This window comes from Apis mellifera, linkage group LG13, assembly GCF_003254395.2.
Source record: "Apis mellifera strain DH4 linkage group LG13, Amel_HAv3.1, whole genome shotgun sequence".
NCBI lineage: Eukaryota > Metazoa > Arthropoda > Insecta > Hymenoptera > Apidae > Apis > Apis mellifera.
The window spans coordinates 5,048,588-5,075,710 of record NC_037650.1 but is presented as its reverse complement, the minus strand read 5'-3'; the positions used below and the strand labels follow the sequence as shown (position 1 = coordinate 5,075,710).

General features: G+C 40.7%; 2 protein-coding genes and 1 long non-coding RNA gene across 9 annotated transcripts in view; 1 reads left to right on the top strand and 2 right to left on the bottom strand.

Moving 5' to 3' along the window:
- The window catches only part of LOC410439 (basement membrane-specific heparan sulfate proteoglycan core protein), a 144,745-nt gene that overhangs the window by 93,936 nt on the left and 23,686 nt on the right, over positions 1 to 27,123 (bottom strand). The window lies entirely within an intron of this gene.
- Positions 8,680 to 11,675, bottom strand: LOC102655519. Its single transcript, XR_408728.3, has 4 exons — positions 10,524 to 11,675; positions 9,276 to 10,432; positions 8,987 to 9,123; positions 8,680 to 8,819 (listed from the first exon to the last, which is right to left on the bottom strand). It is a non-coding gene; the product is annotated as an uncharacterized LOC102655519 (long non-coding RNA).
- On the top strand, positions 21,934 to 27,064 carry LOC408421. Of its 2 annotated transcripts, none has more exons than XM_006560410.3 (6): positions 21,934 to 22,313; positions 24,189 to 24,448; positions 24,648 to 24,911; positions 24,992 to 25,125; positions 25,268 to 25,433; positions 25,709 to 27,064. In XM_006560410.3, exons 2-6 carry the CDS (start codon positions 24,197 to 24,199, stop codon positions 26,096 to 26,098), a joined length of 1,206 nt encoding a protein of 401 aa, XP_006560473.1. In that variant the 5' UTR covers positions 21,934 to 22,313; positions 24,189 to 24,196; the 3' UTR covers positions 26,099 to 27,064. The 2 variants fall into 2 exon arrangements, with proteins under 2 accessions (XP_006560473.1, XP_623685.1); XM_623682.6 differs by lacking the exon at positions 21,934 to 22,313 and adding an exon at positions 23,086 to 23,260.

Genomic DNA, 27,123 nt, shown 5'->3' with positions numbered 1-27,123 from the left:
AGCGCAGTGAAATTATGGTGTAATACCAGTCGGCGTAATACGTATTCCGCGCCGACACGCAAAGCGAACCCTTAAATTCGTCGGTTCCTTGGCCGGGTGGCTTCGTTGCCTTGTAATTTCGGTGGAATGCATCGCAGAAAGATAAGGAAATCGTAATTGAACCTTTGAACAATGCTCGCTCGCCTGCAATCTGACGTAAAGTAAGGGAAATTGACAAAAGCTACAGCTTCACGAAACTCTCATCGTTTCTTCCAAACTATGCATAAACTAATCCAACGATCGTTGCAGGACTTTTGCAGGAACACGAATTGTATAATCGTAACGCGGGAGGGGAGAAAACGGGAACAAATTCACTCGACCCACGCATTTCCTCCTTTCTTTCCCCTTTTTCAACAATCCTTTCACGGTGAATATCTGCACGATCGCTCGAGCACATTTTCGCAAAAATCTACCCCCATTGTGATCCACTCCTTCTGTTTCACGACAGAATTTCCCGACCGGCTCCCACCAGTTTTCCCATTCGTGCCGATAGCTCCGCCTTTCCAACTCGATGTCGATTCTTTCCTAGCGGATCTCGTATCGTTGATTTCGGCATTGAATTCACTTCGAGCATCGCCGCGCGGCTCCCCTTTCAACCGTTTCGCCGTTCCATGACGTTCCACCGATCCCGGAAACAACCTCGAAACCCTTCCTGTTTATACGATCGCCAGGGCCACTACCACTACCTTCGTCCCTTCTTTCCTTGGGAAAGGGACTTTCCGATTCATTCCGACTCGAGACCCGAGTGGGCAGTCGATCATCCCTCCAACGAATAAACTTTTTACGCAAATCTGCCCGGTTAAATATTTCATAAAGCGAGGGAGCGAGGAACGAGCGAGGAAAGGTAAGGAGGAGAAGGGTAATTTCATGCGAATATTTCACCATTATCGCGCGCGCGATTCGTTAATTGATCGAATTAAAATTAACGGCCGAGCAAATGGAACCGGAATAATTAAATATCGGCCGCGTTTAACTCAACTTAATTCAACGAGAGTTACCGGGCGAGGAAACGAACCAACTTGTTTCCCCTTTTTTTCTAATCAAGGATGTCCGTACTTCTTTGTAATACCGGAAAATTCGCCTCGTCCTTGGCAAGGAAGAAGAAGAAGAAGAAGAAGAAGAAGAAGAAGATCTCAATTAAAATATTCAACAGCATCGCGTCGTATGGAGAATTCTTAAGAATCTCAATTATTCTGCTATCCTCTTTGCTATCGAATGTGATTCCGAAATTAAAGCTATTTCACACGATATACCTGCCTTCTTCTCTCTCTCTCTTTCCAAAAATTTTGCAACTTCAAACCTCAAAAACGTTCTCTCGTTTACCCTTTTTAAATATAATCTCCACACACCGAAACATTAAAATAACAACATTAAACTGCTTCCAAAAAAAAAAAAAAAAAAAATGTTCAATAGGATTAAGAAATAAATATCAAGAAGCTGATTACCAATGGAGGGGAGGGGAGGATCATTTGCACGGGGACAACAGTTCGCACACGGCGCGAGCGAGCAAACAGACGAAATTAATCCATAAAGTATCCAGCAGCCGGCACACACAGTTACGTTATCCAATCGTAGAGTTAACTCCGTTGCAAGCATGCCCGTACCGTTTCCACAAATCAGGGCTACTACTATCCGAGCTTCGTTTCAATAATCATCCCGGAAACTGCTAAATAACTCAATAGTTTCGGCCAGGCTCGGCCGGGCAGATTGCACGGGATGCTCAAGGGGGAGGAGGGGAGAGAGAGAGGGAGAGAGGCTCGTTGTGCAAAGTTGAACTCCGGGCCGGGTTCAACCGGGGGAAAATCACGATAACACCGGGGTTACTCGTTACGGGTCTCAGCCCTTATGCTTCCTACGGGGCCGGAATATGGGCATATTCTATTAGCAGGATGGTTTACACGGTTGCCCAACCTCGTAAATAGAGTCGGTAAACAGATTCGCGTACCAGCACATCGCGGGAGGAGACCGTGGTAACTTGGCAACCGGCTCGTCCGCCAATTTCATCAGCAGCGTATCAACGATGCATTCTGTAAAAGAGAGGGGTAAGACGGTACGAGGAACCGAAGGGTAACCTCCATCCATTTGTCTTCTCTTCTTCCGCTTCTCCCACCCTCCTCCTTCTACGGTGACAAATTCTTCTCGATATCGATAGAACGTGTCATCCTTCGCGTTTTCTTTTTCCTTTCGTCGTATCCACGGGGAAAGGGAAGTTGTTTTTTTTTTTTTTAGTACTCTTTAGTAGATCTTCGTTCATATTGGAAAGATTGTGGTAGTGACAGATTCGAGAATACAGGGAACAGTTTAAAGAGGCCAACCTCGAATCCTCTTCGCGCACAATAAACGGGATACGCCTACGAACATACACGCACAATTATTTGAAATATCCGAGTGGCGTTTGTGCGAGACGGGACTTGGAAGAGATTAAAATGCAGCAACTGGAACCGGAGGGATTCGTTCGAGAGTTGAAGAGTTCGCTTAATAATTGCGCGTTCCTTGGCGGGGATAAAACCGGTCATCGGAACGAGGAGGAGGAGGAAGAGGAGGAAGAGAAAAGCGCATTAATCACTGGGATTGTCTTTAACCGAGCAGATTACTCTCCAACTTTCTGTTAATTACGCGGTCCCCGCCATCCTCCACTTTTTCACCGTCACTACGCAAGCTCGTATTTGTCAACACCGCGCGATTACCATTTATTTATTTCGCTTAACGAAATTTCACAACGAAATTGAACAAGCAACGATAAAAAGTTAATATAGAAATTATTATATATTACCGCGAACGCGGTAATCGTTCTTCCATTCTTCTTTCTCTCGTTCTTGATATTATATATACCAAGTATTACAAGGTCAAGTTGCGTCAGCAACGTGGAATATTTATCCTAAATGGAACAGGTGAGAGGAAATTATCGTATCGTTAATGATATTCCAAACGCGTCCAACTTGTATCGATGATCAAACTTGCCGCGTAAGAGTAACCGAGTTTGTATAACGCGAGTAACATCGCTAATGCATACGATATCACGAATGCAGATTAAACTTTTCGAAGACCATTAGCGGTGCTTTCGAGGAAGCAGAGTATCCGAGACCAAGTCAACGGTTAAATTCACGGACGTCCGGGGGTCTCGCGAGAATGTTCGAAACGACAGTATAAGTACATCCCCCCTTGGGATTCGGGCATGAATATATTTGTCCTGTACGTTTCCTACAAGATTCGGATAGTTCAGTGATACGTGTATGTATGTATTATTCCGTATCGATTCGAAAGGATTACAAAAATTACAAATATTCCGATTTTTCCGACCTCCTCCCTCCCCCTCCTCCCGCAAAATTTGTAATACGTGAATACGTAAATTTGTTGCGCGCACGTATTCTCTCTCTATAACGTTGAATAAATAACGGGAGTACGATTGCATTGTGCATTTTCCGCGCATTCATCACGTTTGCCTCGTAAAATTTGCACAGTTCATCAAAATCGTATACTACCATTCGAAAACACCGGTAACAAATTCTTTGTGATATCGGTACGCAGGTAACAAAATATCTCCCGATATTTGTTTTTCGTCGATGGAACGAAACAGGATGGAAACTGTATCGTTCAGTTAACGCAAATCGAATCACGATTCGAAATCGAGCATGAATCGACTGGAGGAAATTGAAACCAGCAAAGTTGCGTATATAACATCGGCAGGGTTACACAATTTATCGCGTACAGTGAGAGACAGGGGGGGAGGGGGGAGAAACGCACGACGACACGACACGTTCTCGTTATATTCGTAACACCCAGCTAAAACTCTCCCCCTTCGTTCTTTCACGACACGAACGTTCGAAACACGATGGACAAGCAAGATGATTGTACCGCGTCGTTCCTCTGTCGTTTCTCTGTTTCCACTCCCAACGGATCTCCCCATTCCACTCTCATGCAAATTAAGCGTTTATTTAATCGCGTTACGGGAAACAAGGTTTTCACCGGATATCCCCGAATGAATAATCGATGAAACTTGCAACGAAAGCATCCCGCAATTTTCATTCTACCGTTGGCCGAGAATTTCGCCCGGTAAACAGGGACTTTTGCTTTTCCAAACTGCGAGAAAACTCCGTGAAAACGGGCATGTTTGTTCCGCGAGACGGTAAGTGACGGGGGGAGGGAGGGAGGGAGGCGTCCCCCGGAATCGGCGAAGCAAGAAAAGTTGCAGCCATCGAACCGACTTATTACCAATTTATCATGGGTGGAAATTAGAACAAGAAGCTTTGGCCGGAATCGGTGTTCCAAAAGTTTCTCCCTTAGCGCCGGTTGAATAAGGAAAGCGCACCACCTTCGTTGGCCCGCTTCACAAAACTTCCAACGCTTCTCTCCACCGACTATTACACACCGATGAAAGATGACGACTGCTCTTCTCCCGGCCAGACACGGGTCATTTGTTATTTACCGACCATTACGCTTCCACGTGATCGAAATCTTTCCGCTTGCTTTTTCGCAACGATACTTCGCGAGGAGATACTTTTCCATTCCCTTATCGATTGTATCTCGTTCGTTAAAAATATATATCCTCTGCACGGACGACAACGAGTATCAACGATGTTTCTTCCGCGTAGGTAGGTGTCTCCACACTCGCGTATCTTCCGTCCAAGCGATCGTATCTTCGCGGCGATTCATTTTTCCAACGGTTGACGATCGCCCGTGGAACAGGAAGCGCAGGTTACAATACAGGTTCGTTATTTCCAACCAACTGGAAACGAGCCCGTCATTTAAAACGACGATCAAATATGAATCCGTCCACGCGGCCGGATCTTTACGTATTCAAGCGCAATTCGCATTAATCCGAATGAATTATTAAATGCGGCCGTGCCGGACCGGTCTCGCGCGGTGCCACGAATAAACGGTGCCATGAATATCCGCCCCCTCTGGTAACGCTCGAGAAGTCGGCCACGCCAAACAAAGCCTATTTAGGGAACGAGTTGAAACGGCCACGTTCGGGCTGCGAGTGGAATGCCTGCCTCTTGCCCATCCATAATTCGCCGATTCGAAACCGATTCTTCCGCCCGGCCACCCCTCGCAGTCGAGAACTCGAGTACACGGATAATCAAAGTTCCCTTGGAACCGTCGTAGACACTCGAGAAAATGAACTTTGGAACCCGGTGTAAGATCCTTTGGTATAACCCCGGACTTACTTCCATTCTTCCCCATCCCTCTATCGTTTCTCCTCCTTTATTTTTTCCCTTCTCCTTACTTTTCCAACTCTCTTTCTTCTTCCTTCCTTCCTTTCTTCCTCTACTTTCTCTCTCCTCCGCTCTTCTCTCGTTCCACGAAGGGGAAAAGGGAGAACACGAGGCGCGAAGCTCCGTTAAAGCCTTCGCTTTAAAGCTTCGCAACTTTGGCAGAAAGTTCGGGCCAGGTTCGAACTATCGGGAAAACCTCGCCGCAGTATAAGCCTCGACCTTTCCGATATTATTATTGCCCCGGGCGAGCCTTGTACTTTCGGCGTCCTCGTTTTTCTTCCCCGCCCCCGCGCCTTTCTCGTTTTACTTTTCACTTACTTTCGACCCGCAGGACACGTACTGTCCCCCGGGCTGCCGCATCCCGAGCACAAATTCCAACAAATTCCGTCCTTTCCCTCTATCGCGAAATAAGATCCTCCCGAATTAATCAACGATTCACGGAATCCTCGAATCATCCATAGAGAATTTTTGCCTTCTTCCTCCCCTTCTCTCTCTCCCACTCGATCAGGGGGATGATAATCAGGGGGAAACAGACGAATTATGCGAGGACACGAGGGGATATTATCGCGCGAGGTGGTCGAGTATCAGCTTTCACAGATGTATACGGGTAATAAATATCGGCAGGCTATTATGTAATAGCCCTGGTTATAATTCGACGTGAAAAGAAATATCTCTGGTTGCGGTTATTGAATATGAAAAGAGAGGCGAGGCGATTAAAAAGCATTGTCTCGCGTCGCGCGCATCCAGAGCGCACCCTGTACTACCGCATTCGATGAAAATGAACGTATTCTCTTGGGCATCGTACACTATGCCGCCGCTCCCCATTCGGTTTGCATTCGGTTCCACGGGATAATAGCCTAAAGGTACATAGCACGAGCGGTTCGAGAAATGGAAGAACAAATACCGTGGGGCACGTAAACGATACACATTACGTATCTACGTGACTGAGCTACGACCCATAGAAAATGTCGCCAACAGAGGCATTTGTGGGATCAGCCCGGTAGATAGATATTGACTGTCACGCGATTCGTTACAATATACTGGAGGAAAAATGTATATTTATTTTTTTTATTTTTTTTTTTTCATTTCTTTTTTATATTTTTTTTTTTAAATCGTTCAATTAGAAATAGATTTAAAAGATTGAAGAAATTAATAGAGGAACGGTGTTGTTGATCTATCGGCAAAAGGGAATATCGTTTCCATTTCTATAATTAATCAATTTTTCTTTCGTTCATCGGACCATAAAATCCCGCCTGTTGATCGATAAAAGAAAATTATCAATCAACTTTATAATATGAAATGATACAATTAATATTTCCCTAGTTGGAATATTTTTTCATTAAATATTCCTACTCTCTCTCAGCTTAATGAAATATATCGATCGGAAAATCGATTGGTTACGTGCCCATCCTGCGCTTTTTCACCGTGCATTCCATCATAATCCATCGTTTGCCGGAAAATTTTTTAACCAGTAACTGTATCGAAAAACCGTGAAAGAAACAAATTATTAAAGCAATGAACGTTACAAAAAAAAAGTGCGAAGAAATTCGAAATTGGGAAATTTAATATCGCAACAATTAACATCCCCACCCTTTCGAAATGTCTCATACGGGTAGTGGTTCACAATTTCTCCCCGATACGTTAATACGATAAATTCGAACCTCTTCGAACTCGAGAGTTTCCATTCTCTCAACCCTTTCACCAACGGCGAAACATTTTCCTAACAATGCGAATCGCACGTGCCTGGCCTACCTACGATCCAGAAATGCTCCAACCTTATACCTCGGTACCTCGAGGGATCCGTGGATTCGTGATTCTTCCAAGGAGGAAGCGGGGCGGGCAGAGTTACCATTTTCGTGAGTATCCATCCCTCCCTCCCGAGCTCCGGTCGGGAGATGTTTAATGCAAACTCATCGATTCTCCAAACCCTCGGACATTTTTCTCCCTCCCTGCGCAAGCCTCTCCAAGGGATTCTCGCGAAAGATTGCGGCGAAGATTCTATGAGTGATGGCGGCTCATAAAGTCGGATGTGGGCCGTTCCCTCCACGTTCCATCCACCCTCCTTTGCCTTCTAAAACCACCCCTTGACCCGGCCACTCGAGTCACTCCGCCCATTTCTTGCGGCGGATCTTCGGTGATACATCTCGACCGCGAGAACGACGACGCTCGCGGTTCTTGATTGAGCCGCATAATTTTTTCCCCCTTTTACTCTTCTCGCGCTCAATATCGTCTCTCGTTTTTTCGAGAACGGATTCTTTGATCTTGAATGGATAAAGATTGAACGGATGAGACATTCTCGGCTCCTTCTATTTCCTAATTCGTAAAGATCAGATTTTTCGGAATATCGTTATAGCGTATAAAGATCGTGTCGGTATTATTGAATGAAATTGTACGACGCGATCAATTTCAATCTCTCTCTCAAAAAAAAAAAAAAAAACGGCCAAGTTTCCAAGTTTCTTCCGACGAAACATACGACACCGCAACGGTGGACAAACCAACTTTACGATCCGACAACCACTTTTGGCACGTACTGAACACACTCGTGTAATCTCCGATAGTAACGAAATCCATCGAATCGAGAGCTTGCGTATCCGCGCTACTGCTATATACGATCCGTGCAACGACATTTTACCAGAGTAATCTCGCCAGGGAAAATATTTACAAGAAATAGCGGGGGGATTTTATTTTCTTTATCGGTGGTCGAGCGCATAAACCGTCTTCCGCGTCGCTCGGAAGGGGTACGTGATCGAAATATATCCGCGCGCCATCCACTTCGCCCAATTCGAAATATACCATTCGAAACCGTCCCGTTTACAGCGACACCCAAAGTTTCAGGATGTCCTTCCCCTCCCCCTCCCGCTGTGTCGTTTTTCCCACCGTGGAATCGATTTTTTACGAGGATTCGCCCCATAAACGAGCGGCGTAAACTCGCCGGTCTTGGACGGATTTCCAAGGGGAACGGAACGCGTCGACTTGGAGAGGAAGAATTCGCAGGGAGCAGACGTTTCTTCGCGGGGCAAAAACAACGCTCGTCGTGGTTTTTCCCTTGGATCGTCGTCGCGTGTCCCCAACCTCTCTCCCTCCAGTTTCGCACCGCTTTTTTCGCAGTTGGCTCCGAACCACCGCCACCCCCTCGGGCAAGAAACGCGATTTATACAGGATTTCTGAGGATTTCTTTTAATTCGACCCACGATTTATGAATTCGGCCCGTTCAATCTCTCGTGGACGCGTCTCGCGGTGGGGATCGTTGAACGCGGGGGAAAATAGAAATAAATATTATCGGCGAGGATAAGAGTCGTGCCAAATTTTAAATCAGTTGGTACGAGAAGCAGGAAAATCAATAGGAGCGTATTTTATGGACGGGAGTAGGATCGTGGGATAGTTAAAGCGTGCCAAGGAAGGCACCAGACCACGAACAAAGTCCCAAGTTTAGCCATTTTTTTATCGAGTATCGTCCAAAATCATCTCTCCTCTTCTCCTTTCCCTATTTCTCTAGTTTAACTTCTCGTTGCCTCTCATCGATGCTTTTCTTCCTTCGTCTCCTTTCGTTTCGTCATAAAACAACTGAAAAATAGCCGTTGTTATTGTACGTATCGTAATCGCTTGACAGCAAATTGCGATAATATTTCGAACGGGCGATAATTCAAAAAAAAAAAGGAAAAAAGAAAAAAATTAAATCAATCTCCATTATATCTCGCTATTCGTTTATTTTTCCAAGAGACGAATGGTACCTGTCGTCAAAGACGAATCGTTATCAGAAAAACTTTCCTCTCCGGGAACTTCTTTAGTGACCCCCTGAGCGACATAAAAATACATCTCTCTTTTTTCCGGATAAAACACTTTTCAGGGAAGGAAACGAAGGCGTCTTCTGTAAAAAAAGAAAAAAATAAAAAAGCTAGAAAAATCCTTTAAATTCTTTAAAAATTCTCTCTTTCGAACGAAAGGTGGAAACCTTTCGAAATATCAGAAATCTCTAAAAGTCGCCCAGAATTTATTAGCCGGATACGTGCGTGCATTTACCTCTCTTCGAGAATCGAAACTCCAAATCAGGACTTTCCGAGATGCGGCGAGAACGAAGGAGAAAAAAAAAAAGAAGTAAGGTCGGGGAGGTCTGCTCAAACGAGAGATGCTCAGAGCCAGAGGTGTGGATTACGAGCACGCGAGGTTAAGCCTTTAGGCAAGACTTTAGGAATGGCCGCGCATTTTTACGCCGAGCGACGAGACCGAGAAGAAGAAGAAGAAGAAGACGCTCCCCTTTGAGAAACGGGGAAAAGAAAATGAGTAAATATAGGCGGCGGCAGCCTGCTTTCCTCGCCGCGCTTCTTCGCGGCCGGGTGAAGCGTAAGCGTCTTTAGAAAATTCCAACCCTTGCCCTCCTCCCTTCTTTCTTTCCTCCCTCCTTTCAAAACCCCCTTTTTCTCGAAAGAGGACCACGATTCCTCTCCCTCGATCCCCAGTTTGAACCCACCGCCCTTCTTCTTTTCACGTCTCCTTCGCGTCTCCTTGGCGCGTTCCACGCGGTGTTCGTCCGATGAAAAGGGAACAGCCTCGTCGCGGTGCACCTCGTTCACTTTCCTGGCTTGGAAAATCTGGTTGGGGCACGAGGAGGACAGGCAGCGGCACGACGACCCTCCTCCTCCTCCTCCTCCTCCTCCTCATTCATCATTCGATCCCAGGGAGATAAATAGCCGCCGTTTTAAAGACCGGAAGACCGTGTACGCGGACTCGAGTCGTGGTTTCTCGATGGAAAAAAAAAGATACGAGACGGTACGGCTCCGTTTCGTTCGGAATAAATAACGAATTATCCGAGGCGGGGAGAGGGAGCTTTCCTTTTTCTCTCCTTTTTTCTTTCTCTCCTCGGATCGATAAATAAACTCGGACGAACGGTGAATCTTCCGCAGAGGGAGGGGGTGAGAATCGTTATAAATCAGTTGGCTTTTCGTCGCCGGTGGATCAAGGAAACGGGCGAAGATAAAGGAACTACTACTTCGTACTAGTAGTAGTTGGCCCGCTTGTTTTTTCGCCCCTTCCATTCGGGGGAGTTTCGAAAAGGTGGCACGGTTTTTCCCTACTTGCTCTTCCTCTCTTTGTTCCACGAGGGATGGAGGACGCGGCGAAGAAAAGGGTGCTCCGCTTCCTTTTCTGATAACGCGACAGTCACGGCGTTTCTCCGACACCTTTAAAGGAGGAAGGGAAAAAAAAAGTTTGATTAGATCAAGGAAATGGGTTGAACGTTGGCAATTTTGTTACCAGTTTCGTTTCTCGTACCAGGTTAGGTATATGCGTTTCGTATACGCGTCGATGTGTGTGTGTCTGTGTATAACAGTAATTGCGTGCTCGAGAATGTTTTTTAACGACAATTTTCTTCCGTTCCGTGAAGATGAAGATTACGCAAGAGATTGTTTCCGTTGTTCGGTTGTTTCGTTGGTTTTTGCGGAATGCTGCCAAGATGGAGTTGGTTCGTTACGACTGCGATTATCGCGCGTATAAGCGCACGTTTAACACGAGCACTCGTTCCAAATTCGCCAAAGGCATGCTCTCCTCCTCGCGGGAACAAAGGTTTCTCTTCCGCGTTCTTCGTGTTTGGAGAGGTCTCTCTCTCTCTCTCTCTCTTTCTCTCTTCTTCCTCGTTATTAAGAAATTATCGTACATTTCGAGTTTAAACGATAAAAAATTCCTAGGGAAAAATTGTTAGAACCGCGGAGAATATTGTCTGGGAAACGTGCAAACAATACGACGCGCATAATTCCTCATGAATATTAAATTGTTTAGAAATTAAATTTATTCAGGCGGGAGAGTACAATGGAAAAGCCATTATTCTTGACACACATCTATTTACATAAAACCTCAGCCTACGAGGATCGAGACGATCCGACTGAAAGGATTTTCACGTCTCTTTACCTCCTCCTATCCTGGATTCGAATTACTCGAGTTAATTATGCCAGCCTCGATTAACGCCTGAATACGTAACAAGCCTCCCCTCCCCCCCCTCCCCTCTTTTGAGATTGAAAGAACAGATCGTTGAACTCGTATACCGCCGCTCATCATTCCCCGTCCTTCTAATCTTCTAAATCACGTTGTCCGATACGAAGAGGAATAAATCAAGATAACGAAACGAACGTAACCAAGAGATAAAGAAAACTTATTTATAGAGTAAAAATAAAAAAAGTTATTTAGTTCGTAAATTATTTAGCGTAATCATCTCTAAAATACAATCGGTTAAAAAAAAAAATAATAACAGTTTACGACACGACAATCACACGCGACAATTACGATACCGTTTAGAGGCGAAGCATAAAAATTATTGTCACGATATTCGTGCTCGCGTGGGTCGAAACGTGCCTTCGTCGAGAAACATGTTGCAATAACCGAGTTAAAACGAGGACTGGTTTTTTAAACGATTCGATGCGTGGTACAAGAGTATTTGTCGACCATATATATATATATATATATATATATATATATATATATATATATATACATATAGATATACACACTCGAGCAACTCGAGGTGCACAACTAGATATTTAAAGTTCACCAAAGTTTTCTTTATTATATTACTTACCATAGTCGTTAAATTTCGTTTTAACGACTGGCAGACATTGGCCCGTGACAGATTAAACCGGACAGAAGGTTTCCTCCGTCTTCGGAAAGATACGTGCTCGTTTCAATTTCGTACGAATACATTTTATTTATTATTCTCTCGACTCGTTTCTTGCGTAATCGATCGCACGTGAACGCTCTTCGCGAATACTAGGAAAAACTTGACAATTGGACGTTCGAATTGCGATTTCTTTCCACGCTCATTTTATCTTTCTTACCGTGATACGAATCCGATAATGAACATCTTCGACATAAACTGCGACATAATAGCGCAGAGAAGACACAACTTCTCGCTCGAGAGATTTCGCGACGTAGCAACAGCGACTTCGATTCTCCGAGTCATAGTTCAAAGACGATCGTCACGGTTATTTTTAATAGAAAAAAAAAAAGAAGAAGAATAAGTAATGAAATTGGAAACATAAGGAAACATTTCTCACTTCGCCTGTAACCGTGTTTCCGATCCGTAATTATTACGTAATTATTTCCTTATTGATTATGGAACCGCTAAATAAAACACTTCGTTTCCTTCGAAATCGATGATGATGATGATGATGTCACCACACAGAGATCTCGTTTACGCTCCATCTCACGTTTCTAATAAAATAAATCGCTTGCGTAACATCGTTAGAAACGTGAATCTCGATTGGCACGTTCAACAGTTTGCGAGAGTAGATCGCTCGTTCCGCGATCCGTCGTTGAACAACATCTGGGAGAAGAATTCGAATACGAGGGAACAAGGAGAGAGAGACGAAAAGCGGCGAAACGATTAAATTGCCGATCGCGCACGCTTCCTCTCCCTTCGGTTATTACGAAGGGATTCCACCAGCCACCACGTACCCCCGATTTCTCTAAACTCGCTTCGGCCAATTAATATTCTAAACACGCGTCCGCCCTTCCGTAATCGTGCCGAGTCGCGAAAATCCAGCATCCGGCAAGTTGCGAGGCGTCGAACAGATTACACTCGGTTAAGCTTGCTGGGGGATATCGGAAGATCGGCGCTCACGACGAAATAACAAGGAGCGGAGCGAAAGGAAAGAGGAGGGAAGGGATGGAAATGAGGAGGCCGCCGCGCGCGAGAGAGAGGAAAAGTTTAATCCCATCGTCATGCGTCAAACTGCGCCTTAATTACGTGACAAAATTTCAGCAGAGCGACGACCGAAACTTTGGCGAAATAACGCGATGATTATTAAACCCTTTGCCGCAGACTCCGATAAACCTTCGATCGTGCAACGACGCTCGTCCATTTTAACAAACAGCCTGCCCGCTTTAACGACAACAACCACCACCAAGGCTCGTTCTCCCGCCAACGCCGGTTTATCCCTTTGCCCGGTTTAACGCGCGATCAACCCCGCCTACAGATCGCGGCGGCAAGCTGTGCAAATTGCAGAGGCGCGGGTGCATGTTCTGTTCCTCAAGGAAGAAGATGACCAATAGTCGTCGAGCAATTTCCGTCGTTAAATATCCGCTTGCGAACGAGTTTTCTTACACGTACAGAGATAATAGATGTACGACTGTTTGTAGACACGTGTCGTGTTTCCAGCCGAGGTCAACCATTTCGAACGTACTAGTTTTCCAATTACGAAATGACGTCAAGGATCAACTGCCTGTCTCATGTCGTATCTCGTGTCGGGATGATGGCGAAGACGAATTATATATCTTGTTCGTATTGTAAGTGAGAGGCGTTCGAATGACGAAATTTTGAGAGAGAAAGCGAGAGTGAGAACGAGAGAAGGAAAAGAATCTGGCTATCGTACAACGTTGATCGATAGGCTTGGTTTTTCAGGAATTTGGAACGCGCGTCAAAAAAAAAACAAGAAGAAGAAGAAGAAGAAGAAACTTCATTCCTCGTAAATTTATGCAACGGGGAAAAAAAATATTGAAAATATCGCCTCTTCCTTTTTCTTATTCAAAAATTTAATTTATTCAAAGCCAAGTCGATGGCATTGAACTTTATTATTTGCCACGAGCGTTCAAATTCAATTATACGGCATATTGTTGCATACCATGGTGTAGGATTAATTATATATTCGTGGTGGACGACAGAGGACATACATACATTAATGTCCACGATCACGTTGGTGCGCAACTTTGCAAGTTGTTTGCAACGGAAATATAATAATCGAGGCGAATGAACGAAATCGGAATCACACAGTTTCGGCTCAGAGATATTAATCGTGGATATCGCGGATAATCCCGCGAATTTCGGGATCCCGCGCCACGACTCTGAGGTCCGTGTCTTCGACTCGACTTGGCCTGGAATTATATCCCATCCTGATTGGCGAATCGTGAACTAACATGCAACTGTACCCGGTCGCTAGATTTATGATATTCCCTGTTAACTGTAAACCGTAATAACTGTAGGAGGAATGGCAAAACCTAATCCGGTCGCGTTGTTTTTCGTTTCGAATTCCTCGGGATGAAGAGTTAGATGAAGATCTAAAGTCAATATTCGAAGAAAATTCAAATTAAATAAAATTCTATACAGTCTTATCGTCCCATAAATTTTAGAATTTTAATTAAAAATTTAAATTTATTTTATGATTCAGAGATAATTTTTATAATTATTATTTTATTAATTCGTTCATTCAACTCTTCAATTAAAAGACAATTTATTATGCTACCTTTGTACGATCAACATATTGCAGCTATTTAAATTTTACTTCATGAAGCAGATCGATCTAAAATTATAACCAATAAGCCACGTTTTTGTTAAACGAGTGAATAATATATTTGCCGAGTTCCTTTAAATTATATACATTTATAATAATTATATAATTATATTTTAAAATATAATTTTATTACTAATCTAATCATTATTGACGAAACTTACGATGCGAATTTTGTATTATAATTATTATAATGTATTATAATATTAGTGAAAAAAAAAAATATATTAACATACAATTATTATATAACGCTACAATTATTATGCATGACAATGATGATCTTGCAAAAATCCAACTAACTCTAACCTACCAATAAAATTTTAATAATCTCGAATTATTTAATTAAATCTTCCTTGATTACTCAAGAGCTACTAAATTCACATTTATAACGATCTTCTCTATCCCAATGTCATAATTCTCGATAATTTTCACATCTCGATCTCGAATGATAAAAATGATAATTTCGTAAAAAAAAAAAAAAAAAAAGAAAGAAAAAAAACGCGTATTAAATCGACAACGATATAATATAAATTTTTCTTTTTTTTTTAAAGTACATCAACGTTATTTTCATAACGATAATATTCGAATCGAAAATGTAGAAATTATACGACAATCGTGTCTCGTTCAAACATATTAAGCTTCGATGTCATCACGTTTTAGTTATGACCGTTATGGTTAAACATTATTGCCAGATGTGGATCGAACACTCGCCAAGAGATTATTAGGTCCGTCATTAATTTCATTGTCTATCACAATCAATATCTATCGTACCGTGGAATATATCGAGTTACACTACAACTCTCTGTTGTATCACAAATTTCGACGAGATCGTTTTCCAACCGTGAGAAATGTATACCTATACGAATGTTCGAATAAAACCTCAAAGTTTGAGCAATAATTCATTTATGCTATTTACATTTCCATTCTGAAGAAATTATGAATTCGAATTAATTCATAAAATAAAATCAATGCGATTTTGATATCGAAAAAAAAGATAAAAAAAAAAAAAGAAAAAAAATTATCGAAATTAAACAATAACGCGCTCCTTCTAAAGTTCCTTGAACCATTCCACGAACCAATCTCGAATTCTGCCGATACTTGGATTTCGTGGTCTAATAATATTCGTCGATACTCGTCTTTCCACGTGTTCGATAATTGATTCTTGAATTAAATCAGCCGACCCTCGAGGCTACCTTCGGCATTACCTTCCGCACGTGTTGCAAGAGACAGTTATACGATACACAAAGTAGAAAGATGACTCCCCTCTCTCTCCTGATTCGAGAACCCTATTCAAATACATCGAATTGAGATTTCGAAACGTGGCCGATTCGAAGCGTGATTCGATTTCTAAACTCGATAGCTCGTTTATTTAGCCTTCCCGTAATAAATTTCATCGTGCACAAAATGATCCACGGATATCTCACACTCTCGTCGATCGTGAGTCGCCTATACGGAGATCCGTTTCGTGTCCATAAAAGGGGATGATATCGAATTGAATTTTCCTAAACGAGATTAAATGATAATTCGAGACATGATAATTATGATACGAAGATTATACGATATGAAGACAACAATAATAATAATAATAATAACGATTTCATTGATTTTACGTAACTTGTTTACAATACGAGTTACTAGCATACAAATCATCGTTACATAAGGAACAAAGAATAATTAATGCGATTCGAATACAATTACACGATTAAACGCTCAATTGTCTCATCAAATTTTGACGCGAAAATTTGCGGAACGAAATACAAGAATGACAAAATACAAGAAGTAGAAATGATAGGGCAAGGGTCATGGATTGATTCGCGATCGAACTCCGCGATGGACTTTTTTTTTTCTCCAATTTCTCTACGGAAAATTAGTCACGAAGAGAACGCGAAGAGTCTCGATATTCACTCCGTTCTGATTTTTTCACCGATAAGCAACAATTTTCTTCGCGTTCATAATCTAGAAATATAAATTCATTTGGATCAGAAACGAGGCAAAGAATTTTTTCTACATGTTGGAGTATAAATTTGAACTGCGATACGTTATCGCTATCTATTTAATTGTATCATTTATATTTTAGAAAACCTTGCACTTTGGAGTTTTTTTTTAAACTGCTTAAAATAAAATACAAGCTGAATCTCGAGTTGATTATTTGTTTTTTGCAAGATACCGAAATATCTCGATGCTTTTTATAGTCAATATCCATTGATAATGATTCGACTATCATTCAATAACTGAAAAAGAACAACGAGTAACGGCGGCAAAAGCTGTTTAGAAGTCAAGTTGCAAACACGATTTTATCTTCTTAACGATGGGAGCCGGGGCAATCTCGAATCGGATAATGCTTAATCGCATAAATCATTATACTATATTAATCTTCAAAAAATCTTGTAAAGAAAAATAATTATTTTTAATCAACATGTCTTGTCTGATCAATTATATATTATTCAAATTACAATTATATACCTGGCCTATACCGGTATATTTGCATGTAAGGATAATTTAAACTTGTTACCGTATAATGTAACGTAATTATATAAAATGGCGCAATAAAAATGATTTTCCCAGAATACATGGCATACAAACCATTTTTATCAGAATTGTAGATAATCAAACATACGTAACAAGAGATATGGAACAAGTATCTTTCTTCTTTTATTTTCTGTATATATTCTGTATATCATCGAGTTACGTTATCTAATCGAGAAGTTAATTGTAAGTGACATTTTTAATAAATGCCGATTGCAAAAAATATTACAATATATACATACATATATATATGTTATCGCGTTCGTTCCATATTATTCGGGAAAATATACACGCTCCCTGTAAGGAGGATGCAAGAAAATTTTCGCGAGACGAAACGTGAAATTGAGTGGCTCCGAAAAACGAGAGCAGCCAACCAACCCCCTCCCCCCTCACCCCTCTCGTCAAGGCTTCTGTTTCTTTTACCCATCGACATCGACTGGAAATTTTGCAGACCCGGCAAGGGTGGTGATTGGATTAACTTCTCGAAGAAGGGCGAAGCAACGATAACGACAGAAGGCGAATTCCTCGAATAAAGTTGCTCCCCTGTAGGAAGCGAAGATCGAGGCGAACGATCACTTAGAAAATTTTCAACGTGTATTAACTCGGCATATATAAACCGTGTATATATAAACGGAATAATTCCCACTTTTCTAAACCAAGACCGGTTCGCTACTTCTTCTTCTTTATTCGTTTTACTGCTTTACGATCCCTTTTGATCCCTCGACTTTGATTAATTCTTACAAAATAATTCTCGATAACGTCTGATAAATTAATCCACCATCGCGATAACGATTCTCGTAATCATCATCGCGACGCAGCGAATATCTTCGAATATCTATTTTTCCTCTTTCGTTCTCCGCATGTATCCTACACATAACTAGAACCGACGAGAGTATTCTCTCTTCACAAAATTCGAGAAGAAATTTTGTCGAGCGTTTTTCGTCGTCGTACAATCGTCTCGTACGAGGAGCAAACGGACCAAAAGTGCAAGGTGTTGAGAGGCAAAGAAAGAGAACTCGGAAAGGACTTCGTCTTCGCGAAAGGGGATGAAGATGAGAGGGTGACGCGAGAAGAGAAGAGGAGGGAAAACGTAACGACCGTATTCGATCGCGCAATGGCTAGCTTTGGATCCAGCTTTTATTGATATTTGAACGCCGATATTCGAAGACGCAAGGCGGACCATCATCATCGTCCACCTATCGCGTTCGATGATCGCGATAACAATAAAGGTTTTACTCGTATACAGTTATTTCCGCTCGATAGGGGCAAACAGGGGCAAAGAGTTACAAAATAGTCGGTGCACGTGTATGCGGCATTATGGTTGACCTATTCCCAGATGTTGCTTAACAACTCGATATTCCGGGAGGAGGGATCTTTCATCCTGTTCCTCGATCACGAATTATTCCTCCTTGCTTTTTTCGTTTCGAGAGAGAGAACGATTTATTTTTAACGTTGGGATTTAAAACTTTTTGTCGATTGCGCAACTCGAGAAATAATAATCGAACTCGAGATAGAAATATACCGTTTTGTGATCTCGATTACCTTGATTGTAACGGAAAGACGTTGACATGTGTCGATTAGCGGCCTTCGAGTCGAAAATTATCATAGTCATCGCTCAAGTATAAAATTTTTTATTTACCTATCGCATTGTGCGATTTTACGATAAGATTATCGGAATATTATTGTCTGTATTTATATAAAAAAAACATCTGAAAATTGTCATAATGATACAAATGATAATCGCGTACACGCTTTTAATTTTTAACGGATTAGTATTCAAGGTGAATGGTTAGAGGCGAATAAAACGAAGAACACGATTAAAGAAATGAAATATTAGAAAGAATTGGTCTGGTCAATTCCGCTCTCAATGAATATCCCCATCGTCCATGATATTCAATAGACGTCCTTGGTGATAATAAAGTGGATAATTCGCTGAACGTACGAGATTTATTTGCAGCGCTGTAACAATTAAATCACTTCTCTCTTCCTTTTTCTTTTTTTTTTTTTTTAAATAATAATTCGAACAATAATCTCGAGAGAAAAGATTCAGCTATCTCGATTTTTTCTCTCCTCCTCCTTCTTCTTCTTCTTTTCCTTTTTTTATTTTCTCCTCGATCGATGATTCGATTACGCGTATATCGCGGCGTTCCGATAATAATATTTATATTATTTTTCTTTCCTTCCTTGTATCTTTCAATTTCTCGATATCTATGAAAATCTGTTATTTTCTTCGACGAAAATTCCTCTTTGTTATCGCGTTTTAGAAATTGCGTCGTATATTCAGTCGGTCCAAAGCGTTATACGTTCGAAAAGACCGTGTTGCAATGTCAATAAATCGAAAGGATTGTAAATTTCCTACATGCGCGGCAATATAATTTTTCATTGTGCAGTGTCGGTAATATACCGCAACAACAGATATAAAAACATGACCGATAAAAACTCTGATATTTCTTTCCTTGCCTCGATTAATACCACTTGAAGCAACGTTGGAATAATCAAGAATTTCCTTCGTTCGACGAAATTCGGAAAATTTTCAAGATTAATCGATCGATCGATCAACAATCGTGTGAATATTAAAAATTGCTCATCTAATATATACATTATATAACAAATAATAATAATAATTGTTGAATCGAGTTGGCGTGTTAATTGATCAACATCACGCACAATTTATATTTTTAACGACTCATCAACATCGTACGATGAGAAAGAGGGAAAGAGTGAGAGAGTGAGAGAAAATGTTTAGATCCGTGTACGCGTATAGACGCTGTAACAAATGCAAGGCTATCGCAAGTTAAATAATGCGTGGCACTGGGCATTTATAGTGTATTATATAACGACATGTGTGGCGTCTGATATTCATACTCGCACGGTATGGATTCAAGATCATGGATATACGTTATTGTACGTGTTTTTTTTCATTTTCATCGTGGAAAATTATTCCTATGCGAGAAATTCACGCACAAGTGTCAAAATCTGCGGAAATTTTGTTCAAATTTGTCCCGACGAATTCTCGGATAAATGGATCGACCCGTCACATCCCTCGGATTGATATTTTAATACTTGTTGCTATGCTATATCAAGTGGCGAATTAATTAACGGAACCGACGAATGCGGGAACGAAGAAAAATTGACGATAATTTTTCGCAACTTCTTTCGAAAATTACGTTACGTTCTCGGAAATTGGAATTGGAATTTTCGACAATCGCATCGGATGAACACGATTCGCGGCAAGTGATCGTTGAATAATGTAAATTGAAAAGTGGACGGGCTCTATTTAATCGGCTAATGTAAATAAATCGGTTAGAGAGTGCGATTGATACGGACCGGTTGTATAATTTTAGTCATGTGTGTTCGCGATTTAGGCCAATTGAATGCACATTTGGTATTGGCCTTATCGACTCGTTTCTTTCTCTCTAGAAACGAATAAAAATAGTCGGGACAAATATAACACCTTGCGAGCGTTTAACATGTTTAAATATCTATTATACACCACCATGTACATGTATATAATATATATAATCTATTTCCTAGATGGATCAACATTATCAAAAGACTTAAAGTCTTTGCTTAAAGTTATTGCTTTTTTATCGCTGCTATACAAACGCTAATAACACAATTTCTTCTTTGACGCGTTTTCTTATTATTCGACGAAGAATCGAAGAGAACAATCACTCGAGGTTCTGATATAATCGAAACTTCTTAAATATTATATTTTTTCCCTCGATCTTCCAATCTTCCATCTCTCGATTCAACTAGCTCAATGATAATATTCTAAATTATTTCAAATTTTTAACACGATATTACAATATTGTTTTATCAATTCGAGTGTTTGCTGTATCAAGATGTACGCTTCGTCGAAGATGACTGATTGCAAACACACAAATATTACGCGGAAATGGAGGAATTAAAGAAAGAGGAATTAATCGATGATTGTGCAAAAATTTTCCAGACGAAAAATATAGTCCATTAATTGTAATGTTTCGATATAATCGTTTCTTTTATTACGAAACAGTTTTTCATGACAATGATAATGGAGATATTGCACCGTCATTGGAAGAAGTATTATTATCCGAGACTTGACTTTTTTTTTTCGATCCAAACACGATCAAAGTGTTTGTTGCCTGATTATGTAAACGCTTCGACGAGTTGACTCTTTGTCTAAATAATCTAAATAATAATGACATCGTCGTTAACATCTGATGAAACCTCTTGAATCCTTATCTTCTTCTTTTTCTTTTTCTTCTTCTTCTTCTTCTTCTTCTTCTTCTTCTCTTTTCTTTTAACAAAACGACTATATTCGCGACCCACGTATATCCATTATTAAAAATTAATCGTGAAATAGATTTGTTTCAAGGTCGCGAAGCTAAGTTAACCTAATTTTATCTTTTTTATCTTTAATCGATAACTTTTCATTCGAGGAAACGGAGAAAACGATGAACGTCGCGGTGAAGGCGGCCGATTCTTGCATAAAAAGTGACGCACGGTTATTACAATCAATCCATTGAAATTCCAGTGTACGGAAGCCCAGTGTCGTGTTAGTTTCAAAACGTGCTTTACAACGATCGGAATGCAAATCATAAGCGAACCACGATGAAAACGCTGATGTAACTCGATAATAATTCCGATATAAATTATGAAAGATGTGGAAAAATATTTGTTCACCAACGATAAATCAAACAACGATTTGTTATCATTCGGTAGATAATGGCGAATAGTGTTTCGATTTGACATTTTCAAAAGATCTCGTCGTAATCCTCTTGCATATCCAAATATTTGTTCTTTGTTCCCAATAATTCGTCAACGATACGCATACCTTATTTGCCATTGTTGAAGTTAAAAGACGTGACAAGATAATCGGACAAGACAGTTGGTAAAATTCGACGTTTCGATCGCAAACACCGATTTCCTCGTAGCTAATAACGCGTAACGCTCGAGAAACTCGAGCGAATAATATAATTGTATTAAATATAATTACCGTATATTAGAGAATGCACTTTTTTTTTTTATTTTTTATTTTTTTTAATGGAAAAATATAATTTCGTGTACCCTATCGGTAATTGCTATCGAACAACATTTTAACGAATAGATCCGCGGCGCGGAGGAGGAGGGGGAGTACTCTAATCGGAGTATAAATAATGTGTGGACGTCTGCATAAAACGTGACACGTCGATTCCGTGTGGCTCATTCCGTATCAGACGTCCGCGGTGGCAGTGTGAAGTTGAAATTATTCTTTCTTTTGTGTACAAGTAATCTCTCGCAGGTTAGTGACGATGAAACAAACATTTTTCTCGTTCCATTTCCGCGTACATTTCATCCGCGTGCCCGACGATCAATTCATTGTCAACGATTCATTAGTGTCGAGGAATATTAAAAAACGCGGAAAAATGTATTGTCAACCTTGCCGCGCCACGTTTCGCCCCCCTCGCGCCCCTTCTGTGCTCGCTCTCCAATAAAATACCCTTCTCACAATGGCTAATCAATTATGTAATTTTAGTGATTGTATAATTTAGTGGTTTCCATCATCAAACAGGATTATTATTTATTCCGAAATTATTTCCGCAAGATTGGAAATTGGAATCGAGGTGAAAGGTAGCTCTCTACTCTTTGGTTACTTGATAAAAAAAAAAAAAACAATTAGATTCCGTTCATCGAGTAATCGTAATTTACATCATACACCGCGTTTTAGCGTTGTATCAATTTGTATTCTAATTTCAAGTAAAATGATTGAAATGGCGTAAAATGATCACGCGTCACGGTCCATCGGGAATCTAATTGAAACGAGATTAATAAACGAGGATCGTTAATCTCTCTTAACTCTACTGCCTCGCGAACGTTTAATGCATAACTCGCTTTAAATTATTTGTTCGTCACAATTATTACAAATATATATATATATATATATATAATGAAATCACAAAACGGTAGAATGTTTGATCTAACGTTTCAAAGTGAAACTTTTTTTTTTTTTTGATCGCTTCAACGCTTCGTTTCAAGGCTCTGGTTACTTAGTTTTTTCCTAGAACCTAGACAACGGTTCGAAGCGAGTAACGGTTGAAGAAAAAAACGTTTGACAAGACAAATATAAGTAATGCAAGAGTAGATAACAAGCAAGAAGCGGATTTTTAAAAGAGGAACATCACAATCACTTGCCCTCGATTTCTTCGCTCCTCTCCACGAGAATAATCAACAGTGCGATTCATTCTAATTGTAAGTGCCCTCCCGTGATCTAAAATGCGTTCGATAACCTCGATAGTGGACACCGTTTACAGTTCAATCTTTCGCGAGTTATCGATTCGAAAGAAATCGTGTATTTTTCCAAACATGTCCCAACATGTACTCTCTTCCATCTTCCTCCCATCCTATCAATCGTTCTAACCGATTCGTTTGGAAAACTAGTGTTTGAACACCGTTTGTAAAATCCTCCCCTCCTTTCTTAAAGGAATCCTCTCTTAAAGGAAAAACAAAAAAAAAGAATTTTCTCCCATTTTCGATTCAAATCTTTTCACGGTGTTCTTTCTTGCTTCCCACGAAAATTTCTTTTCTTTCGACGATCGTCCGTGTTCGATATATAAGTGTGCGAGACGGAGAAAGAGAGAGAGAAAGAGAAAGAGAGAAAAAAACCCGTTTCTTCGTTCCCGTTCCCAGAGGAGATACGATAAATTTCTTTAAAATACCGCGTTTCGGATCTCGAATCTCGAATCTCGAGCGATGAAACGCGGCGCCGAAAAAAGAAAGTGAGAAAGCAGAGCGAAAAGAAAGACGCCTCCTTTCCATTACGTTTCTAATTGAAACAGAGATCTCGAAAACGCGAGAAAACGATTCTTCCGTGAATATAATCAAAGAATCGGGAGGAAGGAAGACGAAGATAATACCTGCGTGTGTTCGTGTATTTGTGCGTCTGTGTGAGTGTGTGTGTCTAGAGCGAGGGAGAGAAAAAAGAGAGAGAGAGAGGTAGAAACCGATCGAGAGGAAATGAAGGAAAGGGAAAGGGAAGGAAAAAGGTGAGGAATGTGATAAATGTGACCGTGAACAGAATAAGTAAAAGAATCGGTTCCCTGGCGCGAGTACTCGACGAAGACGCGACGCGATTCATCGCGGAAATTCAACATACAATTTGGATTCTCCAATTTTTTAGGGAAAAAAATGGTGGATAAATTGGAATGGTTAAATAACGAATTCGTGCAAAGGGTCCTCCAGTACAATGAGTACGACACCAGCATCAATGTAACGAATATATCCGCGAAACCGGCGACCAGCAAAGGTGACAATTATGCCAGCGACATGTACAGGGTGACCGTGAAATACACGCAGAAGGAGGGCAAGACCAGGGTCAATAAGGAGACGTCGATTGTGTGCAAGTTCGAGCCGTTGGAGGAGGACGCTCGAAGGGAAGCGGTAAATATATTTACGGGGGAATTTGAAAAACGATTTCACCGTGTGGGGTCTAAGGCTTTCTAATTAATCTCGAACTCTTGTAGACCTATCTTGAAAAAAAAAAAAATAGTCAAATATAGAATGCATACGCACAACAATTTTGATACGTGACTGTCGAACTTATATATCTTACGGCAGATATTTCTGAACGTTTTGTAAGATCATGTCAATGGGTATCTTCGAGAACGAAATCTTCATGATGTCGAATTCGCTACGAAAGATGCAACAAATGTTGGGCACTCGGCTGGGAGCAAATGTACTTTACTTTAGAATGGAACGGCCGGTTTGTTTGATATTGGAAGACCTTGCTCGTCTAGGATTTCGTATGGCCGATCGTTTCCGTGGTTTAGATTTCGATCATTCCAAGCTAACTCTTCAAAGCTTAGGCAAATTTCACGCGGCGTCGGTCGCACTGTGCGAGAAGGTAATTTCTTCTTCTTCGTTATACAATTATTTCCACGCGTAATCTTGGTTTTTTTTTTTCTTTTTCTTTTTCTTTTGTAGGAACCCAAATTAAAGACTGTATATCAGAAAGGGATACTGTACGAAGGAATGCCGACCGAATTCAAATTCTTCTTCATCTCCGCAATTAAAGCTCTTGGAGACGATTTGGCAAATTGGCCGCAAGACGTGAAAAGGTGAAGCAATATCGAATCGATATAATAATTACGAACGCGAATGACTGGGACGTTTCTTCGACGTTTCATTTCTTTTTCTTCTTCCTTTTTCTTTTTTTCTCTTCTTTTTTTTTTCCAATTTCACGCCATCTCTATACCACAGGTATCAGGATAAAGTTAAGAAATTCGCCGAAGTTGTTTACGACCGTGGTATAGCGGCATTGCAACGAAACGACGACGAGTTCAACGTTATTAATCACGGTGATTCCTGGACGAACAATATGATGTATCGATACGACGAGAATTCAAAGCCTGTCCAACACGTGTTCGTAAGTATTATTCGCGCGAGATGTTTCGAACAAAATCCTGCAATTCGAGGAAATGAAAGAATTAAAGTATCCTTAACTTACTGCGTCCTTGAAACATTATGCACCTTGAATAATGCAATAAAATCCGATTTCGATCGATATTCGAGTGTTACACGTCTCTCGAGCCGGAGGGGACAAATCTCCGAATTCTTTCTTTTCCTCCCGATTTGCTCCAGTTTTGCATTTTCCAATCCCGTTTCGCGGCCAGTTTACATCGAATACAATTCCATTTCCAGGTGGATTACCAAATGTCGATCTACACTTCACCGGCGATCGACCTGCTCTACTTTTTAAACGCGACCGTCCAAAACGAAGTGAACACCGAGAATCTGATCGAGGAATACGTAAATACGTTGACCAGCACGATGAAGAGGCTAGGTTGCAAAACGGCGCCACCCACGGTAAAAGATATAAAAAGATACATGAGAGAAAGGATAGCGTGGGGGATGGTAGCCGCGGCTACCGTATTGCCATTCACCCTGATGGATAAATCCCAGGTGGTGAGTATCGACGAGCTGATCAAGAAGAGAGACACGTTCGATTATCCCGGGACCAAGAATCCCATGTATCGGAAGGTGATGGCCGAGAGATTAGCGAAATTCGAAGAAGCAGGCGTGTTTGATTAATACGGATTCAAGCTGTGTCGTCTTGTTTCAAACTGATTGGAAATAATTATTAATCGTGCGCCATGTGCAATGATCCTTTCTCGTAGACGATATATTATACGCTCTCGAAACGATATACCAATCATTGTAACCTACGATAATAATCGATAAGATACGTTGATAGACTTTTTACGATCCATCATTTTAAATCTACACTCGTTGATTATCGTTATCTTCTTCTCTTTGTTAATTAAATTGCATGATAATTGCACGTATTTATCACGGTATTTCATATCGTTACGATACTCTAGAAATTACGTGCTATACCCTTTACATCTTCGTATCGAACGAGAGCAACAAGAGATGAAACATGAAGAGAGAGAAAGAGAGAGGTTCATTCAACCAACCGCGCACAATAATTTTGAATGTATTTAACATTAGAATTATACGTAGCGTAATTACCGATTAATCAAACGACTAATTAAAGCAAAATAATTACGTTAACGAGGTTATAGGTTATTTCTTATAATTTAATCGAATTTCGATATATACTTAGCTAGAAACTCACGAGACCAAAGTTCAATTATGTTTCGTAGGCGGTGTAGAGAGTAAAAGTCTTAGATTTAATATCTACGCGTCATTCCACGAATATTTTATATCTTTTTCGCCTACCAGACGTCCACCAATCGATGGTACAAATTTAGCAAATTATTATATACAATTATATATACATATATATATATACATTGTATATTATAGAACCATTTATAATTAACAAGGTATTAACGTTCAAGATCCATGTGATTGATAACCAATCTTCTTGTTACTTGTACATACTAATTTTCAACGTAAGAAATAAATTTATTTCCTACGTTGACAATTGTTCCCGCAAGTATTGTATTGTTAAGTATGAAAAGAAACGAGGAAGAAAAAAGAAAAAGAAAAAAAAAAAAGAATAACGAATAAAACGGACGAACGAAACACAAACTTTGTTAATTTTTTTGCCACACACTTCTATCTCAAGGAAAGAGAGAAAAAATAATTCT

What these genes read in the sequence shown, in the direction of transcription:
- LOC408421 (XM_006560410.3), top strand. Translation starts at nt 24,197, where the DNA reads ATGGTGGATAAATTGGAATGGTTAAATAACGAATTCGTGCAAAGGGTC. An exon ending in AGGACGCTCGAAGGGAAGCG is followed by an intron (nt 24,449 to 24,647) that starts GTAAATATATTT and finishes ACGTTTTGTAAG; the next exon opens with ATCATGTCAATGGGTATCTT. An exon ending in CGGTCGCACTGTGCGAGAAG is followed by an intron (nt 24,912 to 24,991) that starts GTAATTTCTTCT and finishes TTTCTTTTGTAG; the next exon opens with GAACCCAAATTAAAGACTGT.